This window comes from Aulostomus chinensis, chromosome 10 (assembly GCF_037954235.1).
Source record: "Aulostomus chinensis isolate RoL2024-O1b breed Wild chromosome 10, RoL_Achi_v1.0, whole genome shotgun sequence".
Classification (NCBI taxonomy): domain Eukaryota; kingdom Metazoa; phylum Chordata; class Actinopteri; order Syngnathiformes; family Aulostomidae; genus Aulostomus; species Aulostomus chinensis.
In genome coordinates, this window is record NC_141329.1 from 4,131,453 (window position 1) to 4,146,341 (window position 14,889).

Below are 14,889 nucleotides of genomic sequence, written 5' to 3' on the forward strand. Positions count from 1 at the left end.
GTGTGTGTTTGACACAGAGGCATGCGTCACACACTATACGATGGACCATAATAGGAAATTGTTTCTGTTCTTTTCCATGCACAGGCAAGTATGCAGAAATACTAAAACCTTCATTTATAATTAGGATCTAGTTTAGCGTATCTGAAGGCCAAGTCAATGCTCATGTATGTCCAGCAGACTGATTCCACCTGGGCACAGAGTTGAACAGTGGAGCTGACGTAACTGTGAAGATCAATGAACACATTTTCTCAATGGATCTGAAGTGGCCTGCATTGACAGCAGCCGGCCAGGCAGGGCAATAAGAGGTGGCCTTTCATCCATGCTAGCTGTTAGCTTTGGCAGGGCAACAGCAGTCCCCGGCCAGCCTCCCTGCCTGTTTGCAGACTGGGAACACAGCTCAAGGGTTGTGAGCGAACCCAGTGGAAGGAGGACAGGACATGAAATGAAAAGGACAGAACATAAAACAGTCCATGAGAATAATAAATGGTAACATATTGTATTGTGGCATATAAAAGGCCAAGAAGGAGGAGCAGCGAGGAGCGCAAAGAGAGTATTGTTTCCTCCGTTTTCCTCTTTTCTCCGGTTTCAGCATTGAGGAGCAAATGTCTGGAAGCCGAGCGGCTGAGGCAGATGGGCAGACAGATATGCAGACAGGCAGGTAGTGACTCAGACAGGAAGTTACGCTGCCGCCGGCCAGGCAGACAGACTTGACTATAAGGACGGAGCAGACAGATGGTTTCTTTTTTTTTTCTGTTTTTGTGGCTGGTGCTCTGCTGAATAGCTGTAGTGGTGTCCATGGCAACATGCCTTGGCATTCCCTGTACAACAGAATAGGAGGCAGCATGTAGATGTTGGGATTCACACTGGACAGAGAGGGAGAAAGGCCAGCGACATTCACTATTCACCTAGGTGAGATATCAATATTTAGCCTCTACAATGCCAACCGTGCGATACAATAGGCTGCTGTGTTGCTGCTAGCTTGATTCCCAAAACATGTGAGCGGTCTGGATGAATAACAGGTCAGAACCGGACACTGGAGGTTTCATACATGTAACACCAGTATCTCACTGAGCTATGATGACGATGTCCTGAAGACTCAGGAAAATTTCTGCCGCGTCTGTGCTGTAACGTTCAAAATAATAAATGCATGTTTGTTTTTAGCTGATCTATGCTGTTACTGCACAGGCAGTTCCTGCTGGAGCAGATGTCATGTGACATCAAATATATCTACAGATTTAACTGGATGTCACAACTAAACATCCCATCACTCACACATGTTGAGTTGTCATTAATGAGTGACGCTGAAAGGCACCAGTGTTATGACTACTGCCAGGCCAGAGACCGAGAGAGCGGCCCGGGTGACTCAGCCCCACAGCTGCAGCAGGACACTGAACCGCTTCAACCTAAAGACATTTTTCATGTGTGATGTCAACCAAATGTGAAGTCTACAGGCAAGCCGGTAGGATACACCGATCAAAGCCCCTGAATCAATCTGACTCTCTCAAAACGGTATTACATGATTCCTTTAGAAATATGCACTTTCGGGTGGTGCGAACAGGTTATTAACTGGGCCTTTAAAAACAATAAATTGTACTAATTGTGTGCAGCTGTGCCAAGACTTACATTAGTAAACGGGTTTTTGTAAGTCGTCAGCTCTCAGCTTAGCTCTAAAAAGGAAATGCTGAGACTTTATTTACAGTCACGACTTTCAGGAGAGATTCTTCATCAGATTCCATTGCTCATTCTGGGAATTTTCAAAAATACAAGAGAACTAAAGTGGTTTTGGTACTGAGAAAAATAAGAAACAAAAAAGGTACACATAAATATATACAGTATGCACACATGTGCCCTCGTGTGCACAAATGCATGTCTGTATGTACGTAGAAGGATGTGCACACTTACGATGAACAGCTAAAATGAATTTTAGGAAAATTGAAAAATGGCCAAGTGCAATATTTATGATGTGCAAGACTGAAGAAAACAACATTTACACAGAACACCGCAAAACCACAAACGATCATTTCAGTATGTTTTTCAATTAAAATGTGACACGAGTGATTATTCCTTCTCATAGTTGTGAAAACAGTGTCAGTAAACAATTAAAATATTATTTTTTCCAAATCTACTCCTGCTTCTATTCATCTGTGCCTATGCCTTTTCACACTCTCACCATGTGTGTGTGTGTGTGAGTGTGTGTGTGTGTGTGTGTGTGTGTGTCTAAGCCAGACCAAACCAGTCTGCTCCACCAGTCATGCTGACTTTCACTTCATGTTTGAACTCCAGGAACTTTTGAGAAAAGCTGCCGCGGTGGCTGCACTTTTGGCCTTTAAACTCAGAAAGTTATTACAAGTTTTTGTGTCACGTGTATGTGTGCGTTGCACGTATGGGAGGGCGTGTGTACTTTGGAGTGCGTTTCAGTGACCCAACAAACAGACAAGTATCAGCCATGTGGCCTGTGTGTTCAGCGTCTGTGTTTTTTGGCAATCACTTCAAGAGGGAAATATTTTCCTCAACATTTTCAGCATCTGCAGCTTTGAAATGTTTATTCTTGTTGCGACACATAATTAGGTAAAATTGGAAAAGCATGAGGCGTGCTTGTTAATAGTAATAATGACTAAAACATCATTTAACACACAAATAAAATAACAGTAATGTACACACACACACACAAAGACCTGGCAAAGACAGGCTGATACACAAAGACACACTCAGTTACTTAGTTGGAAGTGTTGTGTACAATAATAGAACACAACTGCTATTTTAATCTGCTGTTGTGTTTGTTTTCTGTTTCGGGAATAGAAAAACAAGAATAGGCAGAAAGACAAACAGCTCGCTGGAACAAACTCAACATCTTGACACTTCGCAGAGCCAGGAAGAGGAGGAAAACAAACACATCCATGCCAGAACACACACACACATGCCCACATATACACATTCAATACAAATATTCAAGAATGGGAGGCAGACAGAAAAATTCAAAAACTGCAGGGGTTAGTGAGGGTGTGCACACACTGGAAATGAATAAAACTAGTGTGTCCATAAGACAAGGGAAAACAGTTAGATTATGTAGTAATGCTATTACAGAATAAGACCTCAGGATTTAGGGATTATGAGTTTCATGTGATTTTACCTTGTATCCAGCATGGGTCCTGCTCTTTGTCAGAGGTGTGGTGGAGCACAGCTCGATGGCCTCGGGCTCGTGAAAGATCACCGTGGGCAACGGCTCCTTCCTCAGCGTCAGCACATTCAGCTTGGTCTTCAGCATACTCTGAAAGTGCTGAAACACAGAGAGGATGCTTCAGTCTCACTCTCCTACCAGAGGGGTGCAAGCCTGCACAGCAACATTTACGGTTTCCTCATGTCGACAGCATCATGTTCGTGTTTTTGTCATCCTAGTTCGACATAAACGTTTTTTGTTGTTGTTTGTTTTCAACTAATCCAGCTGAGCAAGTGGTTCAGATGTACACGAATCAAAACTGAGATTAATAGGATATCATCACTAAAATAGGGATGATAATTAATCTGAAGTTTTATTGAAAACACCACAAACTCTCAGCCTTAAATCAAAACAATATTTTCACCACTGAATAAGAAAGTGAAAATGGTTATGGCCTCATGCTCATGCAGGTTCATTCAGGCAATAACTTCCTCTTAATAGTTCAGTGTATAAACAATACGGAGCTTGTCAGAGAACTTTTGGGACCGCAATAATCAGAACGCAGGTAAAATTTTGAAATAATCAAATTTAAGTTGCACCAGCGCAAATTCTTTGTTCGTTGTATCAAATGACAACAGAGGATTTTAAGCTTAATATCTTAAATAAATTAATGAACCCAAACATCAACTGTGTGTCAGGGCAAAGCTTCTATTACTGGCCCAACGTGGCTTTTTCTTGCCTCAGGAAACTGACGCTCACTGCACAGCGTCATAATGATAACGTTTGTAATTTAAAAAAAATAATCTCCAAATCTTATTTTACAACAACAACAACAACAACAAGAGGAGACTGATGCCACCATCTGCTAGCAAGAGGACCAGTGCCCCTCGCACACTGTTGCACTGTCAGTTCCTAACCATGCTAAGGTCTGCTAATCAAACCAAGCTGCTCCTTCAACTCTCCCTACGCGCCCCGACCCCCCTCCCATGTCTCCAGCTGTCACCACCGTCGTGGGGAGGAAGAACTGCCGTTCCATAAAACAGTGATGGTGCTACGAGGGATGGAAAACCCCAAAAAACCAACAACACCAGAGAGCTCGTATTTGTCAGAAGAAGAAAGCAGGGTGATGGCAAAGGAGGCTTGTTGCTGCTGAGAGTGGAATGTGAGGAGCGATGAAGGCAGCTCTGCCCTCGCGACCTCCATCAAAACAGGACAGACGAGCTGCCTCCTCTCATCCCACTGCAGCCGGTGTTCGCTGAAGCCGAGCAGAGCCACATGGTCACTGTGGCCCCGGGCGTGCACCCTGTGGAATTTCTGGGTTTCCTCGAAATGCTTGAGACAAAACCGAGCAGCTAATGAAATCAGGGCTTTCACGACTATGACGGAAAAGGACGACATCTAATATTTCTGCTGAGCCGTGTCCGCTGCCTAACCTGAGTTAATGAACATCATACAGCTCTGGCCATATATCAAAGTGAATACATCAAAGTGAAAAAGAAATTCAGGGCTTTGAACATTTGATGGGTCCGATTCGCCGGTGGGTTGTGGATCAGATTTTTTCCTCAGCAGTTTTTTTTATCTTATCTGTTTCTTTGCAGCTTCTTTGGACGACATTTCAGGTGCCACAACACACTTTTTTGAACCATAAGTCAGCAGGATATACTTCCAGTCACATCGGGGACGGGCAAAGACGACATGTCTAGGAATGGCTTTGGTTATGGCTTGTAAGACCACTGTATTCACATCATCATCACCATCCCCATCATCTAAATATGTCTCAGAGGCCTGGCTATCTCATCATGGTTGCAAAGGGGCCACAGGAGTGACCTTCTGACCTCTGACCAGCAGTGCAAATTATTCCATGCTGGGATCCTCTTGAAGTCAAGATCGTGTTCCCCTCATCAACTTTTTCTCAAAATAGCTGCAGAACCGTTTTCCTCATTACACCTGCACAATGTCTCGTCGCTACCGTCCTTAAACGCAGCAGAATTCATGTGGGTTTGACATGTAATTGTGACTGATATGATAGGATGATGACTAGTTTTTGCATTTCAAAAAAAACACAGCCAATAAAACCAAAAAGAATGTTCGGGCATGTTCCTTTACAACTGGAGGCCAATTCTGAGCCTCCGAGTGAGACGCCCAATCCAATGATGAGCCCCTAGAACTTCCATCCCGGTGGAGCAGGAACCGCGGGGGCCAAGAGTCACATTCATTGTCAGGAAAGAGGAAGATAAGGCACGAAAGAGAAACTCAAGGAGCAGATGAAGGAGAAAGAGAGAAAAAGCGAGCTGGAGTTGTGAAAGTAAAGCCACATGTGTGTAAACGCTTGCTGACCTCCGCGTCAGCACTTTACAGCTTCCTGACAGCAGCTCGCATTCCTGCGGCTGGACTCGCTACGGAGGGGGGGGGGGGACTCTGACTCCTCCACCTCCAACCAGGAGTAAAAGGCCTGAGCGGAGGGCCACTTGTGGCGTGACGCTGGAATTCTATTCATAATATTTTCACTACATTTACAAGTCTGCTCATCGAGTTACTGCAGTTATTGATTCTATTTCTGACTCAGGCCAGCGTGGGCTTGGTGGGGCTGCTTACAACACCAGGGGCTTGTCAGCACTCTATAATAAACAATGCCTGCCATTATGAGAAAAACCTCAAAAACCTCCGCCAGGGTTTCAAAACACAAAAGCCTTGTTTGGAGATTTATGTTCAAGTGCAATCTCTGATCCGACCGTATCTGTCTCGAGAGAAAACCTTGTGACTATTTACCTGATTGTCGCTCTCAAACTCATTTTAAAGTCCCTGGACTAACAAACACAGCAAGCTTTCACCGAGGAGATGAAGGGTCACTAAAGTAAACACGTCTACTGGAACAGTCTTTAAAAAATATTTCACAACACTGTCGAGAAATTCGTGCCCGCAGCTTTTACTAACTCTCCGGTAAACTCGCTGACCCCCTTAAATAAATCTCAGCTGGACTGTGACGTGTTTCAGATTCTTAAATCGACAGATACAAGAGCACATTTTAAAGCAATCAGTCAGTAAAGCAGCAGTCTGAAGAATATCAGTTATTGATTTTCATCACTGTCGATGCAAAGCACACGAAATCCATTCCAAGCCACCAGATTCAAATAAATTCACACATTTCATGAAAAAATTAGAGCCGCCACAGTGAAGCAATCACACACTCGCAAGAAAATCCAACCATTCTGACGATTACTGGCAAGGACAGAAACAAGAGTTTTGGTGTGTTGTTTATAAGAATTTAATATGTACTTATAGTGCAAATAAGGAAAAACAAAAGATGTCAGCTTCACCAAGCCAAAACAAGTTCAGTGGGGCTTCAACAGTGATTCAGTTGTTCATATTTCATAAATCTCCATCCTTGTACAGATTTGTGCTTAACATCAGTACAGCCAACGAACTTTATTCAGCAAAATTTAGTTGTGATTTTTTGGTTTCTTTCCTGAGGGAACTGATATAACAAAGTTTAGCAAGTGACTAAGGTCAAATCTGGATCCCAGCACTACACAGCCTCCAGCTGATTCTCCACTACGAAGCCATCACATCTGATTATTCCTCTTCTCAACTACTGAATAACTGGAAACTGCTTGTTTATTCCAGGAGAATCTTAATTAATCACATCCGCCGGTCTTGTGCCGCTTGCCCCCCCCCCGCAGTGATGAGTCTAACAGGTAACAGATGCTACGTTTAACTTTTGCCCCCCTGAGGGAGCGTTTATACAGGAAAGGGGTTCCCGGGTCGACCTCATGGTAAAGGAACTGCATATAAAAAGGGTAAAAACAGGGTTCTGACACGCCCACTCTGGCATACAATGTAAGCATTACAGTGATCATGATGACACAGCAGCAGTAAATAATGTGTGGCGGCATGGAGGTTTCATGTCTAAGAAAAAGCTTAAGTCTCTTAAAAGGCTTCTGGTTTATCCTCAAATCCCACCCCTGTATTCTAGATGCACACCAAACCCAGACCTCAAAACCAACCCAGTTTGTCAACAACATTAGTCCGTCTCAGAAACATCCAGCAACAAGCGTGTAGGCCCGCAGATGAAAGAGCTCGCAGAGCTCTGAACCAGATGTTGGAGGTCTGTCGGTGGTGCTGCCAGACAGCCAGAGAGCAGGACGCCACGGCGCCGTTACTGGACCTGCAGCTTTACCTTCAGATTCAGAAACACTACAGGGTCACAATCAACGATCGCGAAAAAGGTCAAATAACCAGCTGCTATTAGAAAGAAATAAACACCGGTAACTATGTTCATCAGGGCTGGTTACTTAACTCTGTACTTGTGAGGGTACTGACCGAGTACTTTTTCAAACTAAAGAAAACACAAATGGGAGGGAGAGTGATTGAGTGTTACTGCCCTCATTCAGGGTAACAGAGCCAAAAGTTGGGTAATCCTTGTCAAAACTTTTATGCAAATAGCGCGGTCTGCAACATTTGCCTGGCTATCTACAAAGTTGATGATGGCACCACATCCAACCTGAGGAGATGCAACTTTTTACAAGTGAAATGAATTTTTTGTTATTAGAGGGGGGAAAAAAAAAACAGTCTGCGACAAAATTCCAAGTATCAGTGCTTAAATTTCAAATGTGAGTCAATCCGAATCTTCTAGTACGATCATTTTTAGGCAGGCTGAATTATTTTCTGTTCCAAGACCACTAATTACGATTAACACGACTGAAATGATTTGTATGAAGTTTAAAGCGCAAAATCCACCCCCTTAAATTGACAAGGAAAGGTGCTCAAGGGCTGAAGTATCATTCTGTGAGAACTTCAGACGCACTTCTGTTTGCACCGTGGTACCTGTGACGTACACAGACAGCAGCTACCAGCGAGCATCCGAATCTGATGAAGTCAAGTTCAATTTCCAGGTCAAATCTTTGGGATTGACTCGGGGCGTCTCTGGTAACAACCAGAGACTTTTAGGACCGCCAGCAAGCTCCATCCTGCCCTCCTGAAGGAATACACAGGTAGGGGAGGACAACGGCGATCCTGCACCAGGTGGCAGAAGACCAGGCTGCGTCTGTGTTTACAGGCTCGCCCTCTGATCCTGGGACAGTTTACTAGAGGAAACAGAAAACAGGTTCAACCGAAAGGAGAAAACCTCTGCTCGGGATGAATGAGGAAGTCGGAGGGTTTGACAGTAGGAAACCCCCAAAATCCCATCCATCCTTCCACCCATCCAGGTTCTATACCGCTTATCAGTTCAAGGGTCACCGGGGGGGGGGCTGGAGCCTATCTCAGCTGACATTGGGTGAGAGGCGGGGTTCACCCTGGAGCGGTCAGCAGCTTGTTTCAGGGTGACATTTTTTCAAAATCATGACGTGAAATGAAGCATCAGACCTTCATTTTGTGGAATCAATGGACTGCGTTCCCTACGTTCCCCGGGCTGTCCTGCACACATTCAGAGGAGCCATCTTTTTTACATCTGGACAAAAACAACAACAACAACAACAACAACAACAACAACGCAACAAATGAGCAAAAATAAAAAGTCGTGTTTACAATTCTAAAAGTGAGAGTTTAATTGCTTCATGAAATGTGTGTTGTTTTTTTTTAACTATGACATAGATCTTTATGGAAAATTGCTATAATTAGCCAAATATTCTACAAGTTTGGGGAACATGACCAGACATTTGATGGATTGCAGATTTGAATGTAAGAGGGGGAGTGGGCTGGTGACCTTGGCGAGGGCTGTGCTCTCCGAGAGCTCTTCTAGTTGTTGTTTTGTCTGTGTTTTATCTCTGACAGTGACATTGGAGGAGCTGCGCAGTTGTGAATCAAGGCAGCAGAAACCTCTCTGAGTGCGTAGGAGGATGAATGCATATTTTTCTGTCCATTCCTCTCTGAAATGTCGACTTTTCATTTGATTGTTTTGTACTGAACACTCCATTTTAGATGAATTCCCGTCTAATCTTCGCTAGCTGCTGGTGAGACAAGCAGACCTGCACAGTCCACTGATTCAGATGTGAAGCTTTGTTTTGTTGTTGTTGTTTTTTTACTGATCTGCAATTTGCACAGACCCACGCTACTCTGCTCTGCCTTTGATTAACAGATTGAAAACCAGGAGAAAAAAAAAAAAGTGGCAGAATGTGATTGGAAAAAACCAAAGCAGCACAGTGGAGCTTTTCCGACTTGCCAGGTAGACATCAAATGCATCGCGCTGACAGCTTGACATGCAAGATAGTCTGTAGCACCAAATCCTCTGGAAGTCCTCCGTGGACACTTCCTCAACACCTACTCGGCAGGTGATTGGATGAACCCTCTATTCATCAGGCAAAGCTCAACCAATCAGATCAACAAATTAATGTAGACGCTGAACACCGTCGGTAGAAGAGTGAATGAACGGCAGTTACTTCGCAGGGGAAAAAAAAACAAATGACACATGATGATACATGATAGTTGTGGTTTGGTCCGGAGGATACGCGGTGTAGGAAGTGCAGCGGTATGACTTCGCTCTACCACTCAGAGCACCGCGGCCCAAATCCACGCTGTTGGATGAAGACCCAACTGCACCAGAGGGAGGCAGAAATGAATGAAACCATGTCTCATCTGCCAGAACAACAAAGACATTTGGCGGAGACTCTGGGTACACAGCAGCAGCCTGTTACACACCTACCTGTTACACAAACATCCGTGACAAACAGGCGTGTGTGATGCATGTTTGATGCTGTATGGAAACTATTAATTAGATGGTTGCTGGCCTGTATTATGAGTCAGAGCAGTGAAGTCATACAGAGTGCAGACACCATTCCGAATGTTTATTTTGCTGTTTGGGATGAAAGTTCCTTTGCTTTTGCGCTCGCATTTAATTGACTATGTGATCAAATGCTGCTCGACTTCATCGAGTTCAAGTCCACAAGCAACAAGGATGTAAACATGCACACAGAGGCGCTGTTAGACAAAGTTATTTTGGACTCTCAGCATTTGTGCCAACTCCAGCAATAGTTGACTGTAACTGAAGAAGAGTTACTTATTTTGAACTCATTTTAAGCGTTTCATTGTGTTTAGAGTTGGTTGTGGGAAAGAAACCTCATTTCCTGCTCTACTTGAAGTCAGTAATTTTTTTTTTTTTTTAAAGTCATTATTGCACTTTTGTACAATGAATGTTTTTTGTGCCAGTCTGCTTGTGAGTTCCATTTCCCATCAAGGCCAAAGTCTTAAAACATAACGGTTACCATGAAGAGACCTCAGACAGACAAGGAGGCAGACGTACAACAAATAAATGCGAGCGGATAAGACGGCAGTCAAGATGCGAACACAGCGGCTGCTCCTGGCGGCGTTCGACCTCAGTCAGCTATTTCTGCTCCACATCTTTTCATCTGTGCACTTGTGTTTGTGCACTGTCGCACACATTTCAGTGTCAAACGTGGAAACCAAGGCTAAATAAAGAGCTGCTGACGGAGGAAAAAAACAGGTTTAGGCGCCACAGGGATATTCAGAATGGATGCATGCTGCGTGTGAATGCTTAACCTGCTGGTTGAGTGTATATGCGAGTTTGTGCATTAGTGCCCAGACCGCAGAGCCCATTGTGCAATCCGTCACTGAACTAACGTGGCCTGTGCCTGGGAGGAAGAGCCCCGAACTGACAGAGGGATGTGGTGAGCGGGAGGTAGGAGGGACAGAGAAATAGAAGAAAAACGAAAGGAGGGAGAGAGAACAGAGAAGCAACAACACACACAGCACCGAAACACACACTTTCCTTCAAGAATACTTCAATATACTGTAAAACGAGTACTGCGAAACTCTCACAAATCTATGCCTCCTTTTCGTGCCTGAGCTGGAGACACAAAAGCAGCAAGACATCAGGTGTTGCTATGGCAACAGACGACGGCACTAGTGCGAATAATATGGACGACGGATGCCATAATGAATGAAAACAACAAAACACAAGATAATAAGCACAATCTACCTCAGCCAGCTACCTGACAGCTTTGGCTCCAGAAAACCCCATCAATCCTGACTCAAAGGAGGTGAAGGATACGGTCTAAAAGATGGCCGTCGCCATGGATACACGGCAGCCAACCGCCAGGTATTGTTACCATTCTATAGCTATTGTCAACAGTAAGGGTTATTTTTTTGCTGTTACTTTCCAATACAACCTTCTACTGACACGTCTGAAAGCACCTCATTGCTGAGTTCTGTCCACAGGCATGAGTCATCACTAAATTCAAGATTATAGATCACATTTTCTGCCCGTGAGCTCCCTGTGAGTCACATGAGCCGATTAAAGCAAGAGTGAATGCAGCAGAGGTCAAAACACTGTGAATTTGGATTCCTTGTTTCGTTTAAGCTCTGGGGGGGGAAAAAAAAGCTTCTTAAACTTCCCATAGCGCAAGTTCACAGTCTTGAGGCCAAACCTGATCGCTTACTGTTGCCTGCACTCACGCTCCAACAAGTGAAGCCAACTTTTCTGCTAAAAACGCTCTTCGCCGAGCCCAGCTCAAGACAACCTGATGACATCGTCACGGGGGGGGGGGGGGGGTTTCTCTCCGTGTCAGTTAACTTTTCCTCAGGTTTGACACCACCTGGAAACGTGCAGACGCTACAGTGAGTAATGTTTCATCACACAGACGAGAAAAACAACGTGGGAGAATCTAGGCAGGTCGATGCAGGTGTCTCGCTGCAGCTGCTCACAACTCCAAGAGAGTTTAGATTATTGACCCCATTCCATATTGATTCTCTTACCGATTTCTGATCAGGTTTTTTGGTGGGTTTTTTTTTAATGCAGCCTTTTCTGTGAGCCCGGAATGGATTAGAGGAACCAGTAAGTTCAGAGACGTACATACTGATGGCTGGATTAGTGACCGGTTCTTGGTTCCCCTCCCTACTCACAGGTGAAACATAATGAGGCTTAACGTCAGTGTAGTGACTCCAGTCCACTTGGGGGCGGTAAATCAACTCTAGGCTTTTTTTTCAAGCTGCAAATAAATAGGAAGAAGAAGCAGAACCATCTCGAAAACACAGTGATTGGCACAGTCTTCATGTGATTAATCGCCTTTAGTCATTGTCACGTCAAAGAAAGAGGGAACCGTAACTTTGAGGGAAACAATCAGAATCAGTAATCGAGCGAGCGCTGTGTTCAGCATCGTGACAAACGCTGCTTCAGCTGAGTTCAAACTGGGAAAAAAAAAAAAGAAGCTGTAAATAGACTCGACTGCACAGGAAGCAAAGTTTTGTAACTTTCCACAGAAACCATTGGAGGCGAAAGAAATCCCACACGTGATGCTGCTGGCGACCACAACCGATCTGATTATTATTATTATTATTATTATTATTAATTTTTGGCACCGGGTTTGAAAAGGCACATCATGAAGCTGCAGTAAACCACACAGCACCTCTTCTTCTATTTGTGTATACTTTTATACTCCTTCTTCTCAGAAGGAGTATAAAAGTATACACAAATACATTAAAATGTGTGTATTCCAGGGAAATTAATCTGAACCGTACGAATCGGTGATGTGTCTCTTTTATGGTCCGTCTTAATCTATGAAATGGAATCTGGATTAAAATGTGTATCAGCATCATTATTCCGACATCTGCGAGGTTCCGATAATCCCGAGCCAATATTCCTCCTCTACCAAGCGGGGCATGAAAACTGGTGGATTTTACCTTCGCACAAACTTCCTGTGGGTCCGTCCACATCTGCCTCTCGACTCCAGCGACCAATGATGTCCAAAGTCATCATCATTATTATTATTATTATTATTATTATTATCATCATTCAGCCCATATTCATAAATAATGATGAATCCGACCTCCAGCTATAAAACCTAAATGCATTCTGAAAAGAATCAGATGTTGCAGAATCATTTTTCAATAACAAAATGAAATAAAATAAAATAAAACATCGCCGAAAACGATTCAAACCCTAACCACAAATAAAATTACACAATATGGCTTTTGTTTTGTTGGTTTTTTGTGGCAAGTAGTATATAGCCAAATGTTTGACAGCAACAATTCTCCCGCACACATGCACAGCCAAAATGTACTAAAACCTCGAACATGTGAGATGGTCTGAGCAGCAGACCGGTGCTCAAAAACCAGTTCGACACGTGGAAATCCCCAAGAACTGTTCGATAATCGATACAGTTGATTGGTGCTGTCCATTGACAGCTCAGGAACACGGTTGCTAGGCGACACTAGTCTCACCTAGTGGTCGTCCAGCTTGGATTAATAAGTGAAGCGTCAGGGAAATGATGCGTTTAAGGTGTCATTTACAGGGTAAAATAAAATAAAATAAAAAAAATCTCCCAGATCACACTGGAGGACAAACACCGGAACTGTTAATAATTCGTCTTTCTATCTTCTTGACGTCTGGGCAGAAGAGGGGATTGTGCAAGTTCACTTGGCAGGCAGTCCAGAGGCCGACATCTGGAGAGCATTATGTCTGCAGGAGACGTGAAGCCAGGCTCGGTGCACGGCTTGCCCCTGGATATCAAACTACGTGTCATTAACGAGGGTTGTTTTTTTTTGTTGTTTTTTTTCTTTCCCCCGTTTGGAAACAGGTAACAGACGGCAGCTTTTCTGCTATTTCACACAGGAATGTGGAGGAGATCCAGCATCCTGATGTGGTGAGAAAAACAGAGTGACAGCAGCCGAAGGCCTATATTTGCTCTCACTAGGTTAGTGTTAAGATTGGCATCGGATGAAACGGGCCCGTTAGCCAATAAGGCCTTTTAAAAAACTTGTCTTTGACATGCTGAGAAAATCTCCAGCGGTGGTTTAGCTAGCACAGCCAGAGGTAACTTACACAGTGTGGCGTTCAGCTTGCGTAACGTGGAATGAGAAGCGGGGGGAAAAAGAAAAGAAAAAAGGTGCATTTAAACGTAACACCAAACACAAAAGATATGGAGAGGAGAGCAGAAGTGAGAGTTGCACCAGCTGCAGTTCATTTACGGCTCCTAACAAACGCGTTGCAAGTCCCCCCCCCCCCCCCCCCTCAAAACAGGAGCCACGCACAGGACTGAGGCTTTCACTGTAAACACGACCCCAGCCGTTTATTCACCGCTCCCTGTCGATAAGACGCGGCTCTCCCGCCGTCGTGTCCCCTACCTGCAGTCGCTCCGACGCGGGTTGCCACATATTCGCAGAATCACTGGGTCTCCGTCTTTGCTGCAGCTTCTTCTGTCGTAGTCCGGTTCACATCTGTTCGCTTTTCCAGCTCGCCGCTCTGTCCTCCTTCTTCTATCTGGACTGCTCGGTAATGAAGGATGTGTTGCTCCGCCTGGCTGCGCTTGCTACGTCGGCCAGCAGGTGGAGTTCGCCGCGCTCCTACTCCCGTAGAGGGTTTGCTGCTGATGCTTTCAGGGGCAGTCGGACATCTGATCGTTCGAAAGACTGGACAGCTGTGATTGAGGGGCCGGTGTTTGTTGTTTTGAGTGGATTCGGTGGTAAAAGTTAAGGTCTAAACTCAGAGTAGAGAGGTATTTGATACTGGTTTTAAGTAAAAGTTACTGCACATGTTATTTCTGTATTTCTGTGTCAGCATTCAGTCCTTCAACCTTTGACCTTTAATGTCATGTTAAAGTTGCTGTGTGCTCCAGTTGTTCAGCTCTGGTTACGTCATCCTGTAGCATCAAATCTGAAATCTGAAAGAATTTCATTTTCATTAGTTTTAGTCAAGTTTTGTAGGTACACAATGATTCTTCAAAGTTGGATTCAGGCGGAGTGGAATAAAAAGCACAATATTTGCTTTGAGTAAAAGTACT

General features: G+C 44.2%; 1 protein-coding gene across 1 annotated transcript in view; it reads right to left on the minus strand.

Annotated features, from left to right (window-relative positions):
- The window catches only part of pid1 (phosphotyrosine interaction domain containing 1), a 30,225-nt gene extending 15,813 nt beyond the window's left edge, over positions 1–14,412 (minus strand). Inside the window, exons 1-2 of the mRNA XM_086215647.1 lie at positions 14,234–14,412; positions 3,131–3,277 (exon numbers count right to left, since the gene is read on the minus strand). Coding sequence (XP_086071773.1) covers positions 3,131–3,277; positions 14,234–14,263 — 177 coding nt within the window. The 5' untranslated portion in view covers positions 14,264–14,412. The remainder of the gene's footprint in view (positions 1–3,130; positions 3,278–14,233) is intronic.
- Positions 14,413–14,889: the final 477 nt, after the last annotated feature.